The 27,189-nt window shown below is 45.6% G+C and overlaps 1 protein-coding gene across 4 annotated transcripts in view; it reads left to right on the top strand.

Annotated features, from left to right (window-relative positions):
• Window positions 1-9,450: 9,450 nt before the first annotated feature.
• Window positions 9,451-27,189, top strand: part of GSK3B (glycogen synthase kinase 3 beta) — a 269,374-nt gene continuing 251,635 nt past the window's right edge. For all 4 annotated transcript variants that reach the window (XM_077822845.1, XM_077822851.1, XM_077822830.1 and 1 more), the window contains exon 1: window positions 9,451-10,619. In XM_077822845.1, the coding sequence (XP_077678971.1) occupies window positions 10,532-10,619 (88 nt within the window). In that variant the 5' untranslated portion in view covers window positions 9,451-10,531. The remainder of the gene's footprint in view (window positions 10,620-27,189) is intronic.

Here is a 27,189-nt window from a genome sequence, read left to right as displayed (position 1 = left end):
TAGCAATGCTGGGCAGGGCCTTGAATAGTGGGTTACACTATAAATTATTACAATACATAAAAGCCCTTGTTAGAGCACAGCTATTTTTGAACTGCTTACCCAAATAATAAAGATGCTAGATAAAGACTGATTTTCCTCTGACAGTTAAATCTCTCTCTGTGGTAGATTATAATGGTTGTAAATATCAGCGCATGTTAGCCCCATTACAATGGTTTACATACCAATAATAGTACATCAAGTACTCTCCTGCTTCTTAATCCAGCCCCCATGCTGCTCTGATGGAGAGAGAGATTTCCCAGTTCTCAGAATATTTGATATCCGTGTGCGTCAGTAAATCAGCTATGCAGTCCTTCCTGTCCCTATACGCGCTGCATTAGCTGGTCAGCTATTGTGTCATAGGATAAATTCTTTGGGTTATATTCTGCCCTGCAATGTAAAAGCACCGAGTTCTCAGTAACTTGTATTACAGCTACACGACTATATCTGAAGGCAGCATTTGGCCCTCAAAATAAAATGACAACAGAACTAGGCCCTGGGGAAGAAATGTGGTCTAGTGGTTAAAGGAAAGAACTGGGTGTCAAGAATCTTGGCTTTGCTTACTGACTTGTGTAACCATGGAAAAATCACAAACTCTCTGAGCTTTAGTTACTGTCTCTGCAAAATGGGGCTAAAAATGATTTCAAGGCTTACTTAATACACATTTGCAAAGCACTTTGAGGTCTTCCGCTGCTGGATGCTAAAGATGTGCTGAACATTATAAGACCAACAGCATGAGAGGACATGTTCCTACTTATCCCAGACAACAGGCCTTGGGTCATAATGAAGAAACCAAAATGTATGTTCAGGCAATGAATAAGCAATCAAAAGAGCTTGAACAGGGGGAGAAATGAAGGGGAAAAAAAAAAAACTGAGATGTCAGCTCCGGAGATTGCTCTCTTCTCTCCAGAGAAATCCGATACAAATTAATTTTTAGATAATGACCATTTACCCCGTGAGGGTCAGTTGTTTGTAATCATCGGTTTCAGTTAATGCAATCTTACTTCTTTGTGTGATTGCATTATGTGTTTATACACATCGAGCAAGAAAACTTCAGTTATAAGGGTCACCTGACTTCTGTCTCAAATTGGAATGGAACCATAGGCTAACTAACAAGCCAAGAGCCCCTCTCACATTCAGAAATGTATCTGCTACTGTAAACTTGGGATTTCTATCACACACCTAAGTGGAGATTTTGCAGACCCCAACAGCACTGAAACAACACCAAGAGGAAGCCAGAGAGGTCTGATGATATATTTCAAAATCTCTGCCCATGGGAACTTGACTCGCTGTGCAATCAGACTGCAAGTGGCAATGGTCATGGAAGTAAAACAGATGATTTTATAGTGGAGCAGCAAAGTCCTGTTTATTTAGTGGCACTGGACAAGCTTCCTCATAATCCAGAAAGTTAACAGTCTTGCAGCAGCAAGGGGAAAGCTAGGTTTCACACTGACCAAAACCTGCCATAGCTACTCGAAATCCAGAATTTTAAAAAGAATTCATAGGATTTAGAAAGTAGCTGCCAATCTCTGTGCATGTGAAACCTGGACAACTGAGATTTTGCCTCGCCTTTTACAGGATTATGATAAAATAATTTCCCTTTGTGACCAGTCTGGGCTGCTTTGATGCAGAGTCAGAAATGAGACACTGACTTTTAAAGAGCTTCCTTCCCTCAGGGGTGATGGGTGAAAGAACAGATCACAGCTTTGTTTTGCTGCAACATGTCTGGAACTGTTGAGAGAGATGTTTTCATTATAGCAAAATCTTCAATTCCTCAGTGTTCTTCCAGGTTTGCAACCTACCTACGTTGCATAGAAGCAACAGGAATGCCTGGTGACTGTAGCTATCTTAGTGGCTTGGCTTAAAAATGGAAGATAGACATCAAAAGTTGCCCTTGCAATGGACAGCTCTGCTGAACACAACACAGAATTGTCCATCTGCATCATAAACATTGTATCTCTTCCCACAAAATCAGCAAGTCTGACACAGCCCCAAGATCAGAGTATCAGAAATGCATTTACTATAGCAAGCAAGATGATTGATGGGAGAGACCCGGATGACTAATTGACTGGGGTGGAGGTCATTCAACATATTCCTTTATTTGAAACAGCCCATTGTATTTTTGTCACTGTCTATGCTGCAAGTCCACAGTGAAGTACCATTAAGTACTTTTATTAGTGGGATATTTGTGACCAACCAGTTGATTAAATCAATTAATTTTAGGACACTAGAGATCATACAAAATTGTGCTGTCTATATTCATTAATTCAGAATTTTATCTACCAATAAGAATGTCCTTGTGACAGGCTGAGATCCCATCCTGGGCTGGGGAGGGTTAAAGGCCCGATACCCACACTTGCTCTGGATTAGGTTTTAAAAAGGGGGAACTCTTTTTAAAGAGTTTAAAGAGTTTAAAGGGGAGGCTGGGAAGGGAAAGAGTGTAGAAAGGTAGGGATAGTCAGGAACTAGAAGCCTTGCTGGGAGGCAAGGTATGGTCTGAGGACTGTGGCTGGCCAGACTTGGTTGCTGAAGGAAGGCTCAAGCCAGGAAGTTAGTGAATGAACCTGAGCTTTCTTTGTGAGAGGCACAGAGCCTGGAAGACAATAATGTACAGGGACTCTGTATATGCATAAAAAGAAAAGGAGGACTTGTGGCACCTTAGAGACTAACAAAAGTCCTCCTTTTCTTTTTGCGGATACAGACTAACACGGCCACTACTCTGAAACCTGTATTCATAGATTCCAAGGCCAGAAGGGACCATTGTGATCATCTAGTCTGAGCTCCTGTATAACAGAGGCCATAGAACTTCCCTAAATAATTCCCAGAGCAGATCTTTTAGAAAAACATCCAATCATTTAAAAATGGCCAGTGATGGAGAATCTACACCCACCCTTGGTAAATTGTTTCAGTGGTTAATTACCCTCACTGTTAAAATTTTGTATCTTATTTCCAGTGTGAATTTATCTAGCTTCAACTTCCAGCCATTGGATTGTTATACTTTCCTCTGCTAGATTGAAGAGCTCATTATCAAATAATTTCCCCCATGTAGGTACTTGTAGACAGTAATTAAATCATCCCTTAACCCAGTGTTTCCCAAACTAGGGGCGCCGTTTGTTCAGGGAACGCCCCTGGCGAGCCGGGCCAGTTTGTTTACCTGCTGCGTCCGCAGGTTCGGCCGATCGTGGCTCCTACTGGCTACGGTTCGCCGCTCCAGGCCAATGGGGGCCATGGGAAGCGGCGGCCAGTACGTCCCAGTATGTCCCGCGTGGCTTCCCACAGCCCCCAATGGCCTGCAGAGGCAAACCGCGGCCAGTGGGAGCTGCGATCGGCCGAACTTGCGGACGCAGCAGGTAAACAAACCGGTCTGGCTCGCCAGGGGCTTTCCCTGAACAAGCAGCATCCCAAGTTTGGGAAACACTGCCTTAACCCTCTCTTTGTTAAGATAAATAGATTGAGCTCCTGGAGTCTATCACATAAAGGTATGTTTTCCAATCCTTTAATCATTCATGTGACTCTTCTCTGAGCCCTCTCCAGCTTATCACCATCCTTCTTGAATTGTTGACACCCAGAACTGGACACAGTACTTCAGCAGCAGTTGCACAAGTGCCAAATATAGAGGTAAAATAACCTCTTTACTATTGCTTGAGATTCCCCTGTAAATGCATCCAGGTAACCTTTTCTGTGGGAAACACTAGCACCCCACGCTTTGGAGTTTGAAAATTAGCAGAAATTTGGCCTTCGTGCCAGACTTGTGCCTTGTTCTGGTCCTGTGAAAATCTATCCAAATTTGGCTGAGCTATAGAAAAATCTTAGTTTGCACATACTCAGTGGTGACTTTTTAGAAAGTTTAGTGGCTAAAATCTCTGAAGATTCTATGCACCCTGAGCATGTTCCATCTCCTCATAGGTTCTAGGGCTGACCTGACCGCACATGTGCCATCCCCAGAGAGTGATTGAGCATGCTCCAGCCCAAGGCTACATGGGCAAATCCTGAAGTTCTCTGTAGTTGCTGCTCTGGATTGCTGTGGTGCTAGTAAACAGAACTGAGAACAGAGATGCGGTTTCTCTTGTGCTTTCAAAGACACATGCTCCCACCCCATTGCCTGCTGGTGCCCAGGTAGTGTGGAGTAGGAAGCTGCCTGACTTGAATACAGCGGGTACAAGAGTCAAACCAGGAGGAAGGGAAAGAAGATTGAGATGAAGAGCCTGGTGAGATTGGGACTGAAGGGTGGGGAAGGAGAAAGTAGGAGCTGGGAATAAGGGGGTGTGAGACTGGGAGCAGGTGAGGGACTGGTTGCGGGGGGGTGGAGAACACTGAGAGCAAATGAGTCCTGGGAGGGGGGAAATGGGGGCTGGTGGGGAGAGAAGATAGATCTGACAAGGAGCTGGAGTGTGGGGGAAGCTGGTTGGGCAAAGAGATTGGGGAAAAGAGCTATGTACAGGGTGGAGGTGAAAGAGACTAAGATTGGATGAGGAGCCTGGAGAGGGACACAAGGATGCACCAATGAGAAAGGGATAGGGATGAAAAGCTAGGGGTAGGGAAAAGACAGGTCTGTGGCAAGACAGAAAGAGTGTGGAACAGGCAAGAGGGTCTGTGCCCACTAGAAGACACTCCCCTCCACAGCTGGGAATGGAACCCAGGATTCCTCAGTCTCACCATTCCTTTGCTGTCAGCAAATAGCAATGAAACCCACAGCAAGGTATGACTTATATCCCTTTGGTCCTGGTCCACATAGAGGATAACATCCTACTACTGCTAGCAGTTACTTCATTACTTCAAGTGGCAGAACTCTGTGTAGTGGATTGAAAGATTTCAGCCATGCTTATGATCCATGCAGGGATTTAAAAAAAAAAGATTTTCAAAAAAGCCCCTAAAACTATGATAAAAGAGCATTAAGGTTGCAAAATCAAGCCCTCAAAAGTTAGGAAATACCAGAATTAAGTTTGCTTGTGTAAGCTTAATTTGGCCCCCATGTGCATATGCATTATTATAAATATTTATGTGATCACATACTATTTTTTCCACAGAACCCCTGCCTCATTTAGCCACTCAACTATAGAGTCATTCTCAATGTTTCTGGCCCAATTAATATTGGATTATTTATACAAAGTGGAATGGCTTCAACAACAGAATATGAGAGAAACCTCCATCAGAATTATCCCATGGTCCAATCACCTCATCTGAGAGGTGGGAAAACCCTGTTTAACTCCCTTTGCCTCATGAGGCAGAAGGGGAAATTGAACTATGGTCTCCCACCTCCTAGTTAAGTATCCTAACCCCTGGGCTAAAGGTAATCAGGGAGGCTGCGTCCTTTTTTGGCTATCTTGTGTGGAGCCAGGTATGCTCTGAGCATTGTACCAGATCAAACCCTGCAGGTGACATAGGTGCTGCCCTGCCTATCTTCACCTGGTTTGAGTATCATGCTGGGTGTTAGGTGTGAGATAGGCATCTGGACACTTGCCTGAGGCAGCAGCACTCATGCTTAGAGGCAGAAACTTAGGCACCTACTGGACCTTTTACAGCAAAAATGTAGGGACCAAGTGTGGGCTTTGTGGATTGCAGTGGTGCCTAAAACTGGGACTTAGCCTCCTAAGTCTGGGCTTTAGGTGCCTAAGTGCCTTTGTGGATCCAGGACTAAGTTCTTGGCCTCAGTGACATTCTGTGCCAATGAGTTCTACAGTCTAATTACACATTATGTGAAAAGCAGAGCAGTCCCGTCCATAGGATGGACAGGGGCAACTGCCCGGGGACCTGCGCTTCAGGGAGATGCCAGGGAGGGCAGGGTGGCCTGGGGGACTAGTGGGGGGCCTGACAGCAGCCGCAGGGGTCGGACCCACCCCCCGCATTCACCAGCTGGGCATTTCTTTCTTTTTCTTGCCTGCAGCCCCACAGGCTTGCCCCAGCCTGCTCCGCTCTGCCGGCTCCCAACATCGCCTGCCACTGCAGAGTCCTAGTGTCCCCCAACCACTAGTGGCAAGGCAGGCTTACCCTACCCTTCCGCCAAGGATGGCCCCTTCCATTTTCTGGCGGGACCCTCCATCAGCACAGGGGGCCTCCTCGTCCCTAGCACAGGTGAGTGCCAGCCAGTAGTCTCCATCGTCCCTCGCCCACCACTGGTGTCCCCCCAGTACCTCACACCTCCCCCTCCACTGCCCTTTCTCCCCTCTCCCAGCACTGGTTGGGGTCCTCCAATGCCACTTCCAGGCCAGGGCCAGCCCTTATCACCCCCCTTCCTCAGGGTCCTCCTTGCCTTTCAGCTCTCCAGTCTTGGGGGTCCCCCTACCCACAGTACAAGGTCCTGGGATCCCACAAGTCTGCTCTCTCTACCACCCACCAGGACTGGGGTCTTCCATCCATCTGCTTTTCCGCCTCCCCTCCCTCTCCCAACCCCCAGAGAAAACAGATCTGAGAGCCCCTCCTCCACGCTGGAAGGTCCTGGAGTCCCTCAGCACCAGGGCACATGTAGGCCCTTCAAGAGCCACCCAGATCCCGAGACATGGGCTCGTAGTGTTGCAAATGTGTAATTACATTTAAAAAAAATCCACAGAGAGTAGCGAGACCATATACATCTGGGAAGTGAGTTTGCTGCAAGGAAGTCCAGGAAGGTGGATTTCAGAATGTAAGTGGTGCGACACGGATCGTGATCAATGGTTTTTTTTTAAATTACATGAATTTCATTATAATTATAAAAAAGAACTACAATATAATATATAGCTGGGCACTATCAATATTTAACCTGCGGCCAGCAGCTGCCCTTGAAGTTCACTGTAACCAGATTTCATAGGACTTTTAACTTTTCAGTGGTAGAGGATTATAGTTTCTATCCCTGGTAGTTCATGAGATCCAGACCTTAAATAATCTCTGGTCCCTTGGACTACTTAGAAACATAGGTCATTTCCCAGAAAGACCAGAATACTTCCAGCAAGCATCCTTGGCTACACTGCGCTGGGGTGAGCAAAGGACCATTTTGAGTTAGTTACCGAGTTTATTTTTAAAGCAGCATTTCTACTTGGAAATAAACTTGTTATAAAGGATAGGGTTTTAGTTACCATCAGCCAGGTCTGCACTAGAAATGTTTGCTGGTATAGCAACTTCAGCTCGGGGTGTGATTTTTTTCCTCAACATTCTTATGCTGGGAAAAGTCCTAGAGTAGACAGAGTTATACTGGCAAAAAAGTGCTTTTGTTTGCTCAATGAACCAGTATAAGCTACACTGTCAAAAACACTTTGTTTTGTTGAAACTGCGTCTGCATTAAGGAGGGTTTGCCATATAGCTACACCAGCAAAATACAGACTAGGCCTCACTTATCCTGTTTCAGTTTTTGGTAAGCATCGTACCCATCTATCAAATCTGTTTATGTCGTTTGATAGCCATGTGGTAAAGAAACCTGTACTGGTTTCCCTGTGCCCTGAGATGATCAAAGTGCTGAGCAGGACCATCTTAAATTAGTTTTAAACTTTATCACATGGTTCTGAATTTATCACACACCATTTACCAAATCCTCCTGTTCCCCTCTGCCTGATAATCCCAGGCTACTTCCAGTTTTCCAAACCTAGTCTAAGCATCTTGTCATCTTTTTTTTTTTTTTTAAGAGCAACCTTTCATAGAAATACATAGACATACAGAGAAGGTGGAAGTTGCCATATCCACCTTCTCTGTATGTATATATATATGTATGTATATATATATATATCTTCTTACTACATGTTCCATTCTATGCATCCAATGAAGTGGGCTGTAGCCCACGAAAGCTTGTGCTCTAATAAATTTGTTAGTCTCTAAGGTGCCACAAGTCCTCCTGTTCTTTTTGCAGATAAAGAGTAACATGGCTTCTACTCTGAAATCTTTCACAGCAATGTCTCCTTTCCCCAACTGTGGAATTTCTCCAGAAAAATTTCCTAAGGTGCATGACAGGGACTATTCAGTGCAGTAGTAGTGACAGATTGGAAGTCTGATCTTTTATGTCTTGGCAGAGATCAGAAAGGTAACTTCATATAATTACACACAGAAGATTCACAGCTTCCCCCAACACTTGCTTTTAGGAAATTCCCAAGATAATAGACCTTAAATCATAACATTTTGTTTCACATAACTATTTTTGGACATTTTAAAGAAGTTCCTGCACCATGTAGAGCAAAACTCAAGGTAATTTAGACAGTTGGCCTTAAAGGCAAAAGTTACATAAAAGTACCCCAACACCATTTTTAAACTCTTTGAAACAGTCATTCCTGTTACACCTGCGGCACACAGAGACTGCACAAGGGTGTGCGTTGATGGGCAGGCTTTACCAGCAGACCACAGGTGTTGCTCATGCTTAATGCGACACCCCCCCCAGCCCCGCGTGCACCCTGAACATTCGCCAGCCCCCACCCTGTACCACCTAGTCCCTGCCAACCCCTGGGAAGGGAAGGGAACAGGTGCAGCGTTACGCCTTTGTCCGGAGGGCTCGCAGCAGGCGCAGCTGTGGGGGGCTGTGGGCTCAGGCTATGGAGGCAGGGGGAGCAGGTGCGGGCGGGCGCAGGGCAGAGCTCGGGTTGCTGGCTGCGGCTGGAGGGATTCCTGGCGGTTTCATCACATGACACGATCTTTAATTCAAGAGTCATCCTTCATGCCCGGAGACCCCAGGGCGACCCTGGGCAGAGCCAGGGCCGCGTTGGCACGTCCCAGCCGCCAGCCGGGCGGGGGGTGCCCGGGGCCGCTGTGCGGGAGGTCGCCGCGGCGCGCTGCTGCAGATGGGCCGCGCGGTGCCACGTTGAGCTGCGCGGGCGGAGCCGGAGCCACCCCGCAGGCGGCTGCGGCTCCCCCTCCCGCCACCTCCTCAGGTCACGGCGGGGTGGGGGAGCAGCCCCTCCCCGCGCGGGAAAGGGCCGGGCTCGGGTCCTCCCCTCGGGCATGAATGGGCTCAGCGCCGCGGCTTCGCCCCTGGCCCGCCCCTCCCCCAATAGGGATGCGCGTTACAGGCAGCACGTCGCTGGAGATTGGTACCGCGCAGAGAACTGGCTCGCCGCCTCATCCCTCTTAGCCAATCACATGACAAGTTACAGCACGCAGCCCGGATAGCCAATCACAGCCTCAGCCGCTCAGCGCCCCAGGCTTCAGTTTGAAGCCCTGTAGAGTGACTGAGCGGCTTCTGATTGGCTTGAGGAGAAAGCTCTTTCTATTGGATCGGCCCTCGGGGCTGCTAGGGCGGCGGCAACGGCTTTTGATTGGGTCTCTGATTATCTTCGGGTAGGTTCGGCTAGTTCCGTACCGGCCTCATGATTGGCCCCGATGTATTCCGGATGTTTCCGTTCCCGCTCGGTGATTGGCCCCACGCGGATGAGGTAATTACCGTATCCACCGCGGGATTGGCCCCGATGTGCTTCGGGTGTTGCCGTGCGGAGGGCTCGGGCGGTTTGACTGGGTATTCACAGAAGCTGCTTAAGGCCGTTGCGCAGCGTAGGGCGGCGACGGGGATAGGCGGCTGCGCGGCGTTGGCGCACGGCACACACAGAGCGCAGCAGCGGCCGCAGCAGCAGGAGCCGCAGCAGCAGGAGCCCGGCACGGAGCGGCGGCAGCAGCGGGGACAAAGGGACTGATCGGCGCGGCCGCGGGGGCTCCCGGCAGGAGGCAGCAGCTGCCGGCGCCGGAACCGGCGCGGGGGAGCGGCAGGAGGGTCCGGCCGCGTCGGCGGGTCCCATGTGCCCTGGGCGCCCAGGGGAGCAGCCGCCGCCAGGGCTCTGAAGCCGGCTGAGGAGGAGCCGGGGCCGGGAGCTGCCGCCATGGCCTGTGCCGCCGCCTGCGGCCGCCGCCCGCATTGCAGCCGCCTCAGCGCGAGCCGCCGCCCGCTGCCCCTGCGGGCGCTATGAGGAGCCGCGCCGGAGCCGTCGCCTCATCCCCGCACTGAGGAGCCGGAGCGAGCGAGGGCGCCCGACCGCTTCACTCCCCCACTCCGCCCGCCGAGGATCCCAGCGCCCGCGCCGAGTCCTCTTCCACGCTCGCCTTTGCCGTCGTCTCGCGGAGCAACGCGCAGAGCCGGAGATCCTTCCGCCGGAGAAAATAGTGCCATCGCTGCCGCTGCTGCCTCCCTAAGAGGAGGGGGGGGGGAGAGAGAAGGAGAAAAACCAGCGAGGGAAGAAGAGGAGCTCGGCTGTAGCCTGCGCCCCATGTGACTGGCTCCCAGGGTGGGGGCAGCAAGGCCTAGCAACCCCCACTGTTTCGCAGCCCGCAGCAGGAGCAGCATCGGGGGGGGGGGGGGCTTGTGTGCTGGGTGGAGGCAGTTGTTGGACCCAGTGGTGGTGCTGGGAAGGATGGTTTTATAAACGAGGAGTGAAGAAGCCCTGAGAAGAGAGATTCAGAGGGGGAGAGGGTTTCCCCTGAGGGGGAGGGGGCTGGAATTTAATGTTGCATTTTTTATCCCTCTCCACCTGAGAGGCACGCACACCAACCACCAGGAAGAGAAGAAGGCGAAAGGAAGAAAGGAGGAGAGGTGATCAGAGGGAGAGAGAGAGAGACCATGTCAGGGCGGCCCAGAACCACCTCCTTTGCAGAGAGCTGCAAACCAGTGCAGCAGCCTTCAGCATTTGGCAGCATGAAAGTTAGCAGTGAGTATTGATTCCGCATCCACACCCTGTGCAGATTAAACACTGGGTTTTTAAAAGAGAATTTGCATTGTTGTTTGTCAGTAAACGTAATCGTGTGAGGGATTCTGGGCTGGTCAGTGGAAGAAGATCTAGGCTCCCTCCCCCCCCCCCCCCATTAACCTTGAATAGGCACACACCATGGTTTCCCTTTGGGCCTCCTGTTTAACAAGAAATATTTGTTTGGTGCTCCTTTCTGCCTTTTATCTGTAACAATATTGTTGTTAATTTGACCAGCTAGTTAAAGGGAATATTTCTGTTGCAATTTGGTTTTAAAGAGCTATGTGCTGCGTTTCTGTCTATGGAGCAACCGAGGGAAAGAAATGAATTACATGCACATGTGATCATCTCACATATTTGTACAGTTGTATGCTTCTAAACATTTTCTGTTGTGTGACTTTTGGAAAGTGTAATGTTTGCTATAAGTCGGAGGTGAAAATAAGCTGATAGGTCCCGTAGGGCATACTAGCAAGAGCCAGTGCACAGTACTGGGGCAGCCTGGCTTCCCCAGGGGACAATTTAAAGGGTCTGGGGCCCCCAGCAGTGGATGGAGCCCCAGGCCCTTTAAATTGCCTCCAGAGCCCCGCTGCTGGAGCCCTGGGGTAGCGGCGGGGGGCCTGGGGCTCCCCTACTTCTACCGCCCTGGCCCTTTAAATAGCCGCTGGAGCCCTGCCGCCGCTACCCCGGGGCTCCGGGGGCTATTTAAAGGACCAGGACTGCAGAGGCAGCTGGAGCCCCGGCCCTTTAAATAGCCCCTGGAACCCCCACTACCCCAGGGCTCTGGGGGCTATTTAAAGGGCCTGTGGCTGCCCTGCTTCTGCTGCCCCGGTCCTTTAAATAGTCGCTGGATCCCCGCTGCGTCCCCAGAGCTCCAGTGGCCAATTAAAGGACCGGGGCAGTAGAAGCAGGGGAGCCCCGGGCCCTTTAAATAGCCCCCAGAGCCCGGGGCTGCTGCTGCTACCCCGGTGGGGGAGGGGGGGAAGGAGGAGAAAGAAGGGCGGGGCACTTACCTTACAGGATGGGCTGGGGCTGGCTCTGACCCCCTCAGCTCCGCCCTTCCACCCTAGGCCCCGCCCCTTCCAAAGGCCAGCGCTGGCCCCAGTGTACCAGTAAGTCACTCTACTTACTTTCACCCCTGCTATAAGTATGCACCCACAACTGGGGTGTGTACACTTCTTTTGTGCAAGCTTACAAGGAGGCTTAGAAAGGTCTATCCCCATAATATCTTGTGTTTCAGGCTCTGTTAAATGTGCTGTGAAAAAAATTCTTGAATATGATGTACTGTATGTTCTTTTTCACTGGCTTTCGGAATTTGAGAAATATTTTTTAAGGATGAGGCCTGTGGCCCCATTCTAAACAGTAGTATTACATGTATATTTGAAATTGGGTAAGTGGTTTAATATGTGCTTATCCTTGATCTCCCAGTTTATGGCATTGGGATTTTGAGGAGAATTAGAAATATATATTTAATTCTGTTAATCAAAAAGGTAAAGTGTTGGAGGAAAAAGGCCCTATTGTGTGTTTCAAAGATCAATTACATATTTATAATCTGGAATTTGTTGATTACTGGTTTAAGTATATTCACATGCAAAGGTAAAATGATCTTGCTTATCTATGTGAATAATTTCCATTCAAAGGCACTTCAGTTCCACTCTTGTAGAAATCTGGATGGCTTTATAAAAGGACTGTGAGTGTCTAATATACATCATATTATTTAAACTGTTCACTTTGAGACTTGCATTTTGACTGGCAAAGCTGTGTTTATATCATATTGCTTTACTGTACATGTGAAGCTTTAGTTCACATCAAAGCTTTAGGTAATTGTGAGCTTTCAAACATTTTTCAGAAATTCTTGTATTTTCTAGTCTAAGATGCCTTCCACTGTGGTTGGAGCTTTGAGGAAAATATTGGCTTTATGGTCTGGTCTACCCTGTCAGTCTGTGTGATCAGAGTACCTGCAGTATGAATGAACATTTTGAGTAGTTAGTCCATATTAGCAACATGAAACTGTACAGTTGATTAGATATTGCAATAACGCATTTCACTCTCCATTTATATGGAGAATATTGTATGTCTCCATTTTATTCTCATTCTCCTTATATAAGGGAAGCAGGAGGTGTTAATCAATAATCTGCATGTGACTATGTGTAAAATAGACCCAGATCTAGAGCGGTCATGATCAGAAACTAAAATGGTCTTTAAGCTTTTCCTCTTATTTTTGAAGGTTTGGTTTGAGTCTCTCTTCCTATTTGAGGTCAAAGTCTAGGTAGATGCATGCCCATAAATTGGTTTAGGCTAGCAAATATGATTAAATCCCAAATATATAACACAATGGGGAAGCAAAGGCCTTAACATAAAGCGCCCATAACTGTGATACCCCTCTTCCCCCCCCCCCCATTGTGATCATGTGCTGCATGTCCTGTTGGTGTCTTTAAAAGGATATGCTTCAGAGTAGCAGCCGTGTTAGTCTGTATCTGCAAAAAGAAAAGGAGTACTTGTGGCACCTTAGAGACTAACCAATTTATTTGAGCATAAGCTTTCGTGGTTGGTCTCTAAGGTGCCACAAGTACTCCTTTTTTTTAAAAGGATATATAATCAGAGCAGCAGAGGCAAGGACTGTGTGGAGTAGGAGACAGTGTCTGGTCTGGAGGACAGCAGGACTGCCATATGCCAAAAAGGGTAACTTCTAATGGGATTCAGAATTTTTGGTGGCCTCTTTGGGTATGATGAGGCAAGATTCAAATAATCAGAGTTCAGGTCTTGGAAAAGTAGGCTTTACTTTTTTTAATGATGTTTCTAGCCATTTTGGTTGTAAAAAAAAATTCCTGTATATGACCATCTGTATATTGATGCGGTGCGGTTTCTGAAGTCTGCAGGCAGCTCTGGTGCCTCTGACACTGATCAGAACTTCCTAAACTGTAGCAGAGTGAAAACTGACCTGTTTTGGGTCTCTTTCACTGCTTCTATTCATAATTCTGTGAGTAGTAATGAAACTGAATGATCAAGTAAACCTTGCTCTGTTGCTGCTGTGGAAAGACAGGAGGAGCAGCCGCAGTCGGGCACTGTAGCTACTCTGGAGGAAGAGAGGACTCCAAAAGTGGAGGCTGTGGGAGGGGCAGAGTAGCAGAGACTCTACCTACCATCACAGCATCCAGGAGGATGTGGGTGGGAACATAGTGAATGCTCCTTCAGTTCAACAGCAGGGAGTATGTGTTTTTCCCCTAAATTTATCAGATGGTCGCTCACTCACTGCAGGCTGATAGGAAAGAATGAGACTTGAAGCTAGATCCAGGGACTGGCATAAGATTCCCAGCACCTCTCCTTTCCCAGCTCCAGTAAAGGGAACTTGTCATTTGTGCTTCACATGCTGCCCACCTGTCTGGGATAACAGTTGTAGGGATTGTGGTGTCCCAGGATTCTTTCACCAAAGGTAGAAGTAGTAGATGTTGCCTTGTCAGTGTTAAGAGCATCTTCCAAGATCCACTAGGTAGTTTTTTGTTTTGGTTTTGAGAGCACTTATGCTCCCCTGAATTTGTATATTTTTAAATTTAGTTAACTTCAAGTGGCTTCCTCTGTGTTTACAGTTCTATAATATTGGGTTTGCAAACTTATTCTGTGCAAAAAACCTTTTTTTTGTGTTCCTTAAAAAGACATACTGGTTGGGCCTGTACTAGTTTCTAGGAATGAATTGAGGGCAATATAAAAAATATTAGATGTATTTTTCATTTTGAAAGGTCTAGCTGTGATCTTAATCATATTTAAAAGGTAAATATGTTAGTTGGATTTGTAAGTTTAAATATAAACATTCAACTAATAACGTTTGGACTTCTGGGTTGCTGTTTAACTTGATGCTTGCCAGTAAATTCCATTTGCCGAAATTGAGGTATGGCGCTTACCATGGCTTAGTGCTGTACCTAGTTGCTTTATTCTGGGAAATGATGTACAACTGGAAGCAAACATGAGAAATTATCCTGAAAATGAAGTGCGGTCTTGCAACACACAACAAAAAATGCATCTTTTCATAAAAATACAAGTCTTAAATGGGAAAACTCACAACTTGCAGATTTAAACAGTAACCTTTCATGGCTGTGAAACTGCTGTTGGTTATGAAAGAAAGTGTTTTAAAGAACATTTAAGACTTGATACACTTAAAAATACTGTCTTCAAACTGTTACTTTGTCTCTGCCCACAGTCCTTAATAACAGGCTAATTCTTCTCGAGGGTTGCAATAAACTATTCCCTGCATATGTAAATGTCGTATACATGTAATAGAATTACTTGTAATTTTTCATTAAAATAAATTTAGTGAATGCTGCACAGCTGCTCACCTTGGGTTAAATGCCCAAATCTAGCTACCGTGTGTACTCATTCATAAGCCGAATATTTTTGGTAAAAAAAGTGACGCATCAAAGAGCGGGGTTCGGCTTATAAACGGGTCTACACCAACATTCAATGATTTTAAACGCTATGAAATCATTGAATTGAATATCTAATACATTGTCATTTTGTTTATCTGGAGCATCTGCAGGCACCGAGCCCCTCAGCTCCCTGTGGCCGGGAACAGCGAACCGCAGCCACAGGGAGCTGAGGGGCTCCGTGCCTGCAGATGCTCCAGGTAAACAAAACGTCCCAACCCGCCAGTGGCATACCCTGACGGGCCGGGAGCCAAAGTTTGCCAACCCCTGAAATATAGTGTCCGCTTATGAAAGGGTCATAGAGTTTTTACTATTTTTACCTATCCATCTTGGGGTGGGTCGGCTTATAAACGAACTGGCTAATGAACAAGTATATACTGTATTTTCTTGAGTAATGTGTGTAAGTTGATGGCCTCTTGCATTTTCATAATTTAGACTATGTAGCAATTAATTCTAAAAGAATTTTGCACCAACAGCAAACTTGCCTTTTGTTCAAGTTCATTGTTTCTACTGCTTACTTAAACTTAGTCAGTTTTTTCATATGGAAGGATCCAAAAGTGCACAAGAAGCTCTGTGTGAGTACATATTACTCCAGTGCTGAAATGCAGCCACGTACAAAGTGGAACATAGTAGCAGCTTGACAGTTGCACGGCCTGTTAGTTTAGGATAGTAATGGTATCAAAATAAATCTGTAAGAAAGGTTTTTGGGTAGGAGGCAACAACTTGGTTAAAAGCTTAAGATAAATAACGCCCCCCTCCACCCCCAAAATAAAAGGCTATCCTAGCTGAAAAGAAATCATCTTCTCTCGCCAGAGCCTCCTAGCTGCTGAGAGTTGTGTGGGTTTTAGCAAACCTATCCCTCATCCAGATTTTTAGCTACTTCTGGGAGGGGGAGTTTCCTTTACACAAAAAATGGAAAAAATTACCTGACTCCATATCAGGGTGAAAAATGTCTTTTTATTGTCATGCCCCAAATCCACACTCCTGCAGTTTCAAAAGGGGAATATAACAGCCGTGTGCTGTGTCTACATCACCAATCAATATTGTATTTATACTTTTAAAAAAAATGTTAGAGGGCTAGTTGAGTAGAACAGAAATTTCTTAGTTAATAAAATATTTATCAGTCTTCATGAATGCCAGTGAAATTTGTCACATAACTGCCAAACACAATTCAACCAACCCTTTTTACTTCATCTCCTGCCCCGATACACCTTTTTTCCCTTTCCAGTTTCACTAGTTTGGTTGGTTGGAGTAGTTTTCTTTCTAGTGATGTATATCATGGTGTATCTTTTCCTGAGGTCTCTTTATTTTATTTTTTTTCTTTTCTCTGCCTTAGCTTACTTGATGTATATTCACACTTTTCCCCTGTCTCATTGAATCTTTTCCCCCATCCAAGCAATATACTGTCTTAATACTGTGTTTTCCCATCTTCCCATCAATCTTGTCCTCTTTCTCTCCCACCCACCGTTAGATCACCTCACACACCAGTGTGTGTGAACCCACACATTGAACTAGGAAACTTTACCTGTCTACATTCTGCCTGGTTCTAGTTAGTGATGCTGTTTCCTTGCCTTTAATTAGGAGGTCACAGGATGTGCTACAATATCATTCCGGCACCCGTGGTGGTGGTTATGGTTCTGCAGAACTTGAGATTTCTTTTTTCAAACTAACATGTATAGTCAATATTGATGAAGAGATGAAGAAAGACTTTGAAAATGTAAACTGATACAGGACTTAGGGATGTAAAATATAAAATTGTTAACCGGTAAGCATTAGTCTTACCGTTAACCCCCAGCCCCGGGCTTGCCGGAGTGGCCCTGACCCTTCTATCTTTGACTGGTTAACTGGTGTAAATTTGTAAACAATATTTACCTCCCTAACAGGACTATCTTCCTGGAGCTGCCTTGCTCCCCAACTTAATTTATCCGTACAATTTATTCTCACTGCTGATGCGGCACTGGTGCAAGTACTACGTTAGGCAGTGCATAGACATTTTTACAACACTGTCAACTGACCTTACTCAGAGCAGGTCTAGGTGACTATGGTAAAAATACTAGCTACTAGTCTATGCTAGTTCTCTCACTGTTAGAACTGATGAAGTTGCACTGGTGCCAGAACAGCAGAGAAAAGAAAAAAAAATAAGAGACCCCAGGAAAAGATACACCATGATATACATCACTAGAAAGAAAACTACTCCAACCAACCAAACTAGTGAAGATCTAGAGAAAATCCTCAGGGTAGACAAAGGCTCTGAGAGCCTGCAAAAAACTTGCAGTAGTAGGTCTAAGAGGTGTGAGGTGCATCCTTTCGTCTCAGTGGGGCATTAACACTAAAGCTTTTAGTCATTTGAACACACTTTAGTTTGCTTATTCAGCATGGTTGGATGTAATAGGTCTTTTGCCCCCACTAATACTTATCTCATGCTGATCCCCTCACTATAGCCAGTACAGAATTTTTGTATTCTGTAGAAGTTTGTCCAATTCAATTTAAAGCCTCAAAGCCTCATCACTTTACAGTTTGAGGAAACTATTCCGTGGACTGACAAGGTAGGTGAGGTAATATCTTTTATTGAACCAACTTCTTTTAGTGGAAGGGACAAGCTTTTGAGTGTCAGAGTTCTTCCTCAGGTCTGGAGAAAATAAGCAGAGTATCTAAGCTAAATACCAGGTGGGACAGAGTAAGCATAAGGGTTTCACACATGCTGTTGGGGACCACTTAAAGTGGATAACGAAGGGGTAGCAGGCTGTGTTACAAATTGTAATGAGTCATAAATCCAGCGTCTCTTAAATTCATAGTTTTTAGTGTCCAACAAAGTTAAGAATTTTAAGTTGAAGGTAAAAAGAAAAGGAGTACTTGTGGCACCTTAGAGACTAACCAATTTATTTGAGCATGAGTTGAAGGTATTACTCAGATTTCCTTTGAGAAAGAGGACTGAGAGGTCAGATATGGAGTGATCACTTTCTGAAAAGTGTTTGCCCACAAGTGGTAGGATGTTTTTGTCTTATCATTTTTCTGTGAGGGTTCATTTGAGAGCATAGTGAAAACCCATATAGATGCTGGGGCATTTGGTGCACTGGTTAAGGTTAGGCATCTTGTGGTAGGTATGTTTAGAACCCATGGATCTTGAGTTGTGTTGTGGAGCGTACTGATGATTGTGGGAATGGAGTTATGTCTGCAGGTTTTACATCTGTTGCTCTGGCAGCATGTGGTGTCATTTTCAGTTGCTGTCGCCTGGTCGGTCGGGAGCTTGCTTCTGTTTATGGGTTTGATGATGTTGGACGGTTGTTCAAAGGCCAGAAGGGGGTTTTTGGAAAACAGTTCTTTCAGGAGTATGGTAGGTGACGACAAGGCAGGGTGGATAAATATCAGTGATTTAAAAAATAATAAAAAATAGGGTTTTTTCCTCAAAAAGCATTTTATAAAAAAAAAAATCCCATCTGAAGATAGTTTTAATTAAGATACATTATAGCTCAAAGATATCTCATCGTGGAATAGGGATTATAAATTCTAATTCTATAGTATGAGACAATATATTCATGTAGATTAAGAAAAGTTTTGTAAATGAGTTCCAATAGTTTATGGATTAGGGACCCAATTTTATGGGGTGGCAGGGGCTTCTGTATAGATTATTTGGGTTAATCTTTCTATCTACCCAGTGGGACTCAGTGCTCAGTCTAGAAGATATCATCAAACTGTGGATTTGTGTCTCCAGAGATAATATGCTTGTTAACAGCAAAAATGTTTTTAAATAAATAAATAAATATATAGAGGTGAGAAATAATAGAGCTCAACCCTATTGTCCCTCTGCAAATTTGTGCATACAGAGCCAATCCCTTACCTCTCTCTAAAAGTGCAAAGTTTCAAAAAGTTCAATGAATAGAAGATTGTTGGGGGCGGAATAGATCTGGAGAAGAAGAAGTCTGGAGATAAATGTGAGACGGGAGGGACAGGCAGTAGAAACAAAAGCGAAACTGTTTGAACAGCATATTCCAGAAGTCTTGAGATCTTTCTGAGTGTGGTCTTCATTGATTAGAGATCTACCATACCATTCTCTCACTAGAAGGGAAAACCTATAATGGCAGCAGGCCGTAAAAGTCCATAAAAATCCAATTTAAATCAAATCCACTCTGCAACAAGGGGCGTCAGGTTTTTTTTCTGTATTTAAAGCAGGTTATTCTGGGGTATTTGGGTGGTTCTATGATGCAACCTGCTTTTCAGGTGGAATGTCCTCGTTTAGTGAAGGTGGCTTCAAGTCTGTTTAGGTGTGTATCCTGGACTTGCTCTTTGGAGCAAATTCTGTGGTATCTCAGTCCCTGCCTGCCTGTAGACAACAGATTTCTTGGGTGGCTTCTGAATTTGTGAAAGTAAGTATGGTGATGTTCAGGGTTTTTTTGTATATAATTGGTTGTAGTTCCATTGTTGAAGCTGATCGTGGTGTTCAGGATGTTGATGCTGGCGTGGGAGTATTCTATAGAGAGGAGAGAGGGATGGGTGGTGGTGGTTGATGTTTGTGGTGGAAATCTGTGAGGGAGTTTAGGTCCTCTGTCCAGAGGACGAACATATCATTGAAGTATCTCAGGTTATACAGTTTGTTTTGTGGTGCATTTGAGGTGGCCCATGAAGAGGTTGGCATATTGGGGAGCCAGATTAGAACCCATGCCTGTTCCCAGTCTGCAGACTGAAGTCAGGAAAAATTTCCTATTATTTTTTTTTCTAATTTAAAGTTTCCTTTTTAAATTTCATTCGAATCTTGTAACTCTACCTCATCACTTGAAGTCAACCACAGTGGGAGACACTGGAGAGAATTAAAGGGCTGGCAGCAGCCTTCAACTGAAATCCCACAGCAGTTACAGTTGTACCACTTAACGCTTGAATTTAATGAACACCAGTTTAGCATATATTTGAAATATAAGTACAGCATTAAGGGAACTTGTTCAGTGCTTTGTAGATATTTGGATTTAGACAAAAATAAAAGAGAGCTATCCAAAACCTTGAGGGGCATCTGGTGTAAGTTACAATAACAAACTATGAGAGCGGTTTACAGCCCCTCTCCTCTTTACAGCTAACCAGTCTAAATCCTTGTGAAACACAGATCCGATGAAGTGAGCTGTAGCTCACGAAAGCTTATGCTCAGATACCTTTGTTAGTCTCTAAGGTGCCACAAGTACTCCTTTTCTTTTTACAGAACTTCATGTAGACTTATGAACCTCCTCCTTCCACAGAAAACTCTGGTGTGTCCTGAAGGTTAACAGATGTTGGCTATTTTGGAGTGAGGAAAGCTGGTTCCAGATCTGAGGATCCCTCTAGGATAACGGACTATCACTAGCTTCCTTTTTAAATCCGAGGGATCCAGTTTAAGTGTCTCTGCTGATAACATCTTTGGCAGTATGGCGTGAAGAAAGAGTCAGCCTCCCAAGCCACAAATATCCAATCTCAGCTTTATAGGCCAAAACTAGCGCCTCTAATTACAATCTAGAATTTCACAGGCAGCTAATGCAGACCATGGAGCACAGGTGTCATATAATGCCACCAGGTAGCATAATTAAATAGGTGGACTGCCACATTCTGCACCATTTTAACGTTTTGGATTGATTTAAGGTATAACCCCCATGTAGAGAGCATTGCAGTAATCCAGTCATGAAGTGACAAAGGCATGAGTCATGAATTTTAACAGGTCTAACGATATTAGCATGGGGACTCAGGCTATGTTTACACTAGCACGTTGGTTGGTCGGGATGTGAAAAAAAGCCTGTTGGGGTAGCTTCATTATGCCAACGCCAGAGCACTCTCCTGTCAGAGCAGCTACACGGGAGACTAACAGCGCCACAGCTGCAGTGGCACAGATTGTGTGATGAAGTAGTCTCAACATCTGTAGTATCACAGTGCGCATCTTAGGCCTAAACTTGACTGGGGACCTAGCACAGCAGGTCTTAACTCACCCAAGGCCAGTGGCCCAGCGTACTCAGTCTGTATCAATTTCTGAAAGATGTTTTCTTAAGTTTCTGCACTGGTAGCATGGAGTTTGCTTTCTTGAAGGAACTTTACTATGGAATTCAGGAGCATTTGGGTGTTTACAGTAGAAAGCTAACTCTGGACCCTAATGTCACAGAAACAAGTGCTTTGTTTCCAAGACAGGTGGTTTGTTTACTTAGTTCTGTGTGTGAGTCTACACATTCTCAGTTTTGTATAGGTTTGAATGTAATTATGAGCAAGTTGCAGCACTTCTGTTTTGCAGGCTTTAGTAACAATAGTAATCCTATTCAATGTAACAAACTTGTGCATTTCTTGCCAGTATTCCTGTAAAGTGTGCTTTGAACTTAAATATATAAATATTATGGGCTAATTCTTCAGTTAAAAATCATCCGGGAGAGGGGACAAGGGGAGCAATGTTGCTGTGCTGCTGTTTCAGTTTAACTCTTTGGTTCGAGTAACTTCTGTTTCCAAATGCAAAACCAAAGTCAATAGATCTTAGATTTAAGAGTTCAGAGAATTAAGTGATGTGTGTAAATAGATGCTCTGGTTGTCTCCAGTCATCTGGCCAAATTTGGAGAAAGCCTTCTGCCAGAAGCCCTGGACTAACAGAAGTGCTATCTGGGCAAGAACAAATGTTGGATTTTATGCCTCCTATCTGGACTAGGACAACAGAGGAAGCTAGGGTAGGCTGAGTGGTATTAGGCACATCACTATTAAGCTGCTGGTCCAAAATGAGGGGGAATGGAAATATCAACTATGCAAGTAATGTCTTGAAAAGGGTATGGGATCAGGGAGAAGTGCGCTGCTGAGCATGCATGAAGCTGAGCTTCTGTTTGGATATGTCAGTTCTTTGATCAGATGTCTGTGGTGACTTAGGAGAAGAGAATTTGAGTGTGGGCTTTGAAGTTATAACAAGAAAGGAAGCAACAGTTTAATTTTCCAGTCAAGATGGAGTAGGCTCTTTTAGAGCTGCAACTGCTACTACTGCAGGACATAGTTTGTTTTGATTTTTAGTGGGAGTGTAATGCTTACAAGTTGTAGGCCTTGGCCCTATAGTTCAAAGGCAGTATCTTAGGTCAGAAAAGCGAGCAATAATTTAATTTTTCCAACCAGGCCAAGTGTTGTGTGGTAAAATAAACAGCAATCTGATTATTTGCTGCTGCAAAGCATACTTTGATTTGTTTTTTAGGAGGGAGATGACTTCTCGCCGATACTTAACTGCTGTTGCTAGAGCGAGTCCATTTAATTTCATTAACTTATACACTATTCTAAACACACTTATATGCCCTCTATATATACACACACAGAGACTCAGTGGGTTTAACTAGAACAAAACATTGAAAAATGTCTGAAACATATCAAACTGTTCTGTGTGGTGGGGTTATATTGTGTGTGTGGTTTGAATCCATCAGCCCAAATCTCTAGATAGAGTTTGCCTGTGGACTAAGTAAACATGAATAACCTAGCACAGCTGTTAGTCAAGGAAAAACTTAGCCATAAACATGCTTTATAAAATTTATAGACCAATTTAAAGCCATATCAGAAAGAATTTTATTTATATATTTATTTATTTATTTTTGGTAACTTGCTGAAAGCATAAGAAGCTTTCTGATAAGGGCATCCCTTGGAAAGTGAGCGTAAAATTTTTAGTATGGTTATATTATGTGTACATTGCTGATCACCTGAAATTTGTGGATGCAGAAAGTCATTTTGTTCATAAGAAACTTCTATATGTAGATTGTTCTGTAAAGTGTAGCACAAGAGAAGCAACGTTTGTTACCACATAGAACATCACATCTGCCATTGCCAAGTATCATTTCAGTTTTAGAGACTTCAAAATATCAAAAACTGCCTTAATCTTGGATTAAACAGATAAACACTCATGGAGCAAGAGACTTCGGAGGCCATTACAAAGTGTTGTAGGGAAGTGTCTTAAAAAGGCTTATAGAAAGCTAGGTTTATTATTGTACTTGCTGATGGAGTCACTGGGGTGTCTGTAGCTGAGCAAGAGTCTGTGTACATCAAATCAGTGCAGTGTGGGGAAGCTTGTACTCTTTACTGAGGTAGTAGACTTGGAATCTAGGATAGCTGATGGTATCACAGTGGAATTAAAAACTGCTTTGGGAATTGTGGGGATCAAGACAGAAAAACGAAAACATTGTTCACTGAATTGAATTCAACCTTTAGCTTGTGATTCTGGATCTCAAAAATTATCAAAAGCATGCATTTATTTTGAGATGCATTCAAATATTGCTACTTAAGTGACCAGGAAGCGGCAATTGCAATCTGTTTTGAGGCATCTGCCATGTTTGCTGGGTTGCTTGTCAGACCACAGTGATAAAGGCAATGACCAAAAATTATCATTTGGCTGTTGCTCATCTAGAGGATATTGCAAAAACCAAGTAGCATTGATGTAGCCCAAACAGAAAAATTCCTTAAGGAAATCAAGACAGAGAATTGTGTGGGCTCTTTATTTCGTGATGCACACAAATGCCAGTATGACTAAAGCTCACTTTCAAGGCAAGAATCTCCTTCTCTGAGGCTCTGGGAAGGCTCAGAATTGCTATGCTGGAACTTATAGCAATAAAAGACAGTCCTAGCCGTTGCTTTCCAGGATGGCAGACTTGAAAGGCTAAACATTTCTGGGATCCTGGAGAGACAGCAGTAGAATCTTCAGGTCTGTATGGGTGAAGTAGCCCTTAAGCTTCTGGATACCAGATATTCACGAGGCTACAGCAAAACACATTTGGTGTGGTTTCAATGTTATGACTTTATGCAATAGTCTACTGCAGAGGTGGGCAAACTACGGCCCATGGGCCACATCTGGCCCTTGAGTTCCCACTCTGGGCAGCAGGGCTGCAAGCTCCTGCCGGGCAGCACGGATGTGAGAGCTGCCGGCCTGCCCCGGTGCTCTAGACTGTGTGGTGGCATGGCGGGCTCCTGCCTGGCAGCGTGGCTGCCAGTCCTGGTGCTCTGAGCAGAATGGTAAGAGGGTGGGGGGAGGGGGTTGGATAAGGGGCAGGGGATTCCGGGGGGCAGTCGGGACAGGGAGCAGGGGACGGTTGGATGGGTGTGGGAGTCCCGGGTGGGGGGGTGTCTGTCAAGGGGCACGGGTGTGGATAGGGATCGTCGGGGAAGTCAGGAGACAGGGAACGGGGGTTGGATAAGGGACGGGGGTCCCGGGGCGGGGGGGTGGTTAGGCATGGGGGCATCTCAGGAGGGGGCAGGCGGGGACAAGGAGCAGCGGGGATTGGATGGGTCAGAGGTTCTGAGGGGAGCAGTCAGGGTAGAAAGTGGGAGGGGGGTGGATAAGGGGTGGAGGCCAGGCTGTTTGGGGAGGCACAGCCTTCCCTACCCAGCCCTCCATACAGTTTCGGAACCCCAATGTGGCCCTCAGGCCAAAAAGTTTGCCCACCCCTGGTTTACTGACTAAAGACATTTTTATTTATTTATTTTATTTTTAAAATGTGCTGGATTGCCTTAAATAGGTAATTGGTGGGGGGAGAAAAAGAATATCCTGTCTCAGTGGTTGCCTCTCAGATTACATGTAAATATCTTCAAATCCTCCCCAGATAAATTTAACAAAGCATGTAACCACCAGGCCAACTGCTTTCCAGGGTGTATGGCTCTTGGTGGCAATACTGTTCTCATTTTCGTGTAATACTGTAGTGGTAGAATGTCGATTTCCCCCCCCCCGAGTGAACTTAATCAAAACAAGCACTTACAAAAACCCACTTCTTTCACAAAAGCACTATGAAAAGAGATGGACCTTGTAACATGTCCAGAATGTTAACTGATTTTGGCAAGCTAAGTTGCTGGGAGTGAATTCCATTTAAGGACCCCTCACGGAAAATGCCCTGCTGGCAGCCCCTTCATGTTTACGTTAAGAGAGCTTGATAATTGGCTGATCGCAGTTGCAGCAGTATAGCATAGGAGAAAAAAATGGGGTCTCAGGTAGTTGGTGACAGCTATAAAGTCCTTATACCCCTGTCTTACGTAGACAACATTTGGGCAATTTGTTGCTAAATCTGGGTCAATGGTTATCAAATCTTGGGTACAAAAGCTTTGAAGAAAGTTCTTTTGGAGTCGGATGAGTAAGAACTAGATTTTCTGCTTCTAGAAAATTTGTCCATGATTAAAAATAGTGTAACTTTCAAACTCCCACGTGGTCAGTTTTCAAGTAAAAATGAATAGTTACTATGAGTTTGGAGGGAAAATGCGTGAAATTAAAACTGAAGTCCTTGTTTGTTGTGGTGGTATAAGCCGTGTTGATCTCAGGATATTAGAGAGACAAGGTGGGAGAGGTAATATATTTTGTTGACCCAACTTCTGTTGGTGAGAGAGACAAGCTTTAGAGCTTACTCAGAGCTCTTCTTCAGATCTGGGAAAGGTACTCAGTGTCACGGCTAAATACGAGGTGGAACATGAGTTAACTTGTTGCAAGAGACCATTCAAGGTGGAGTGGGTTGTTACTACCTCTGCAGTTGTAGGAAAAAGGAGGGTTAGTGGGTTATAGATTGTTGTAATGAGCCATCTTGGTCCTCAGCCGGGGTGACTACATCAGTGAGGCCAACTGGCTACTCTCTGATACCACCTTTTATGAAGAATTCAAAGAAGACTCCGTACTACAATTCACCCAAGAATTCACCCTACCACAAACAACTCCAAGAGAAACTCTACAACCTCATCCCCCATGAATCCACTCCAGGGATCTTCCATATGCTTTCCAAGATGTGCAAACACTAGTCCCGATGCAATGGGATGTTCACTCCACACTATTGCTGGAGGGGTTAATATAGGCAAGAGAGGCTGTTAGCCATATGCTGCACCTGGAGGGGAGCCAGGATGCAGTGAGACATAACTGGGGATGAAGCTCACCTGGACAGAAACAGGTGGAACTTCTATAAAGCCAGGGAGCTGGAAACAGAGAAATAGGGCCTGAAGTGAGGAAGTCACTCCCTGAAGCAAGGGGGAAGAGTGGGAGCCTATAACAGGTAGTGTAGGACGCAGGCCAGGGAAGGAGCAGTAAGGGCTGGGAAGAGTAAAGACCTGAGCTGCTTGGTCGAGGGTCCCTGGATTAGAATCCACTGTTGAGGGTGGGCTCTGCTTTCCCTAAAAGCCACTGTGGGAGTGCCATGCGAAGGGCTGACTATTTAGGGCCTGCTGGGGACAGTTTGGTACAGTTAGGGGACACTTGGATACCCTGAAATGGGGGAGAGGGGAATAAACTTCAATGTGACTTGGCTGGAGGGCTAAACCATAAAGAGGAAAGTGCTGCACCTTTGGGAATATGAGAGGGGCCACAGAGTGAGAAAGTGGGATGGGCTGAGCAACTGCAGGAAGGGGCATCAGACAGACTGGCGAGCTAATCCACTGATGGGTCCTTAGGAGGTGCCAGGGTGGTAAGAACATGCCCTGTCACACCAGGCAGACCCATCATATTTGGCCTCTGTACTTTTACTGACAGAATATTGGGACCATCGTCTAAGCACTCACCACACAAAGGACTAGTTTCCTTCAGGACACAACCAACTCCTCCGAAATGTCACACCATTAACAGCCTCATTCAGAACACGATCCTTGCCGTCATGGATGTCACTTCCCTATACACTACCAAACCTTAAAATAACATCACTGCCTGCCTGCCTAAAATATCTGTAAGACAATGGAGAACCCTTAGAAATCCACCCTAAACACAACATAAAACCAGAGGTGAAAGTAAGCCAGTACGCACCGGTACGGCATACCAGCAAGAGCTGGTGCGCCGTACTGGCTTGGATCGGCTTCCCCAGGCACAATTTAAAGGGCCTGCAGCTCCCAGCAGCAGCTGGAGCCCCCGGCTCTTTAAATTGCTGCCAGTGCCCCGCTGCCGGAGCCCTGGGGTAGCAGCGGCGGGGCTAGGACAGCGATTTAAAGGGCCCGGGGCGGTAGCGGCAGCCGAGCCCTGGGCCCTTTAAATCTTCCCCAGAGCCCCACTGCTGCTTCCCCAGGGTTCTGGCAGTCTCCAGGGATGATTTAAAGGGCCCAGGGTGGTAGTGGCGGCTGGAGCCCCGTTCCCGGAGCCCTGGGGCAGCGGCGGTGGGGCTCCAGGGATGATTTAAAGGGCCGAGGGCTCCGGCCACGGCTACCGCCCAGGGCCCTTTAAA

This window comes from Eretmochelys imbricata, chromosome 1, assembly GCF_965152235.1.
Source record: "Eretmochelys imbricata isolate rEreImb1 chromosome 1, rEreImb1.hap1, whole genome shotgun sequence".
Lineage (NCBI taxonomy): Eukaryota > Metazoa > Chordata > Testudines > Cheloniidae > Eretmochelys > Eretmochelys imbricata.
The sequence above is the reverse complement of the archived record's forward strand: the minus strand, read 5'-3'. Positions and strand labels throughout refer to the sequence as shown.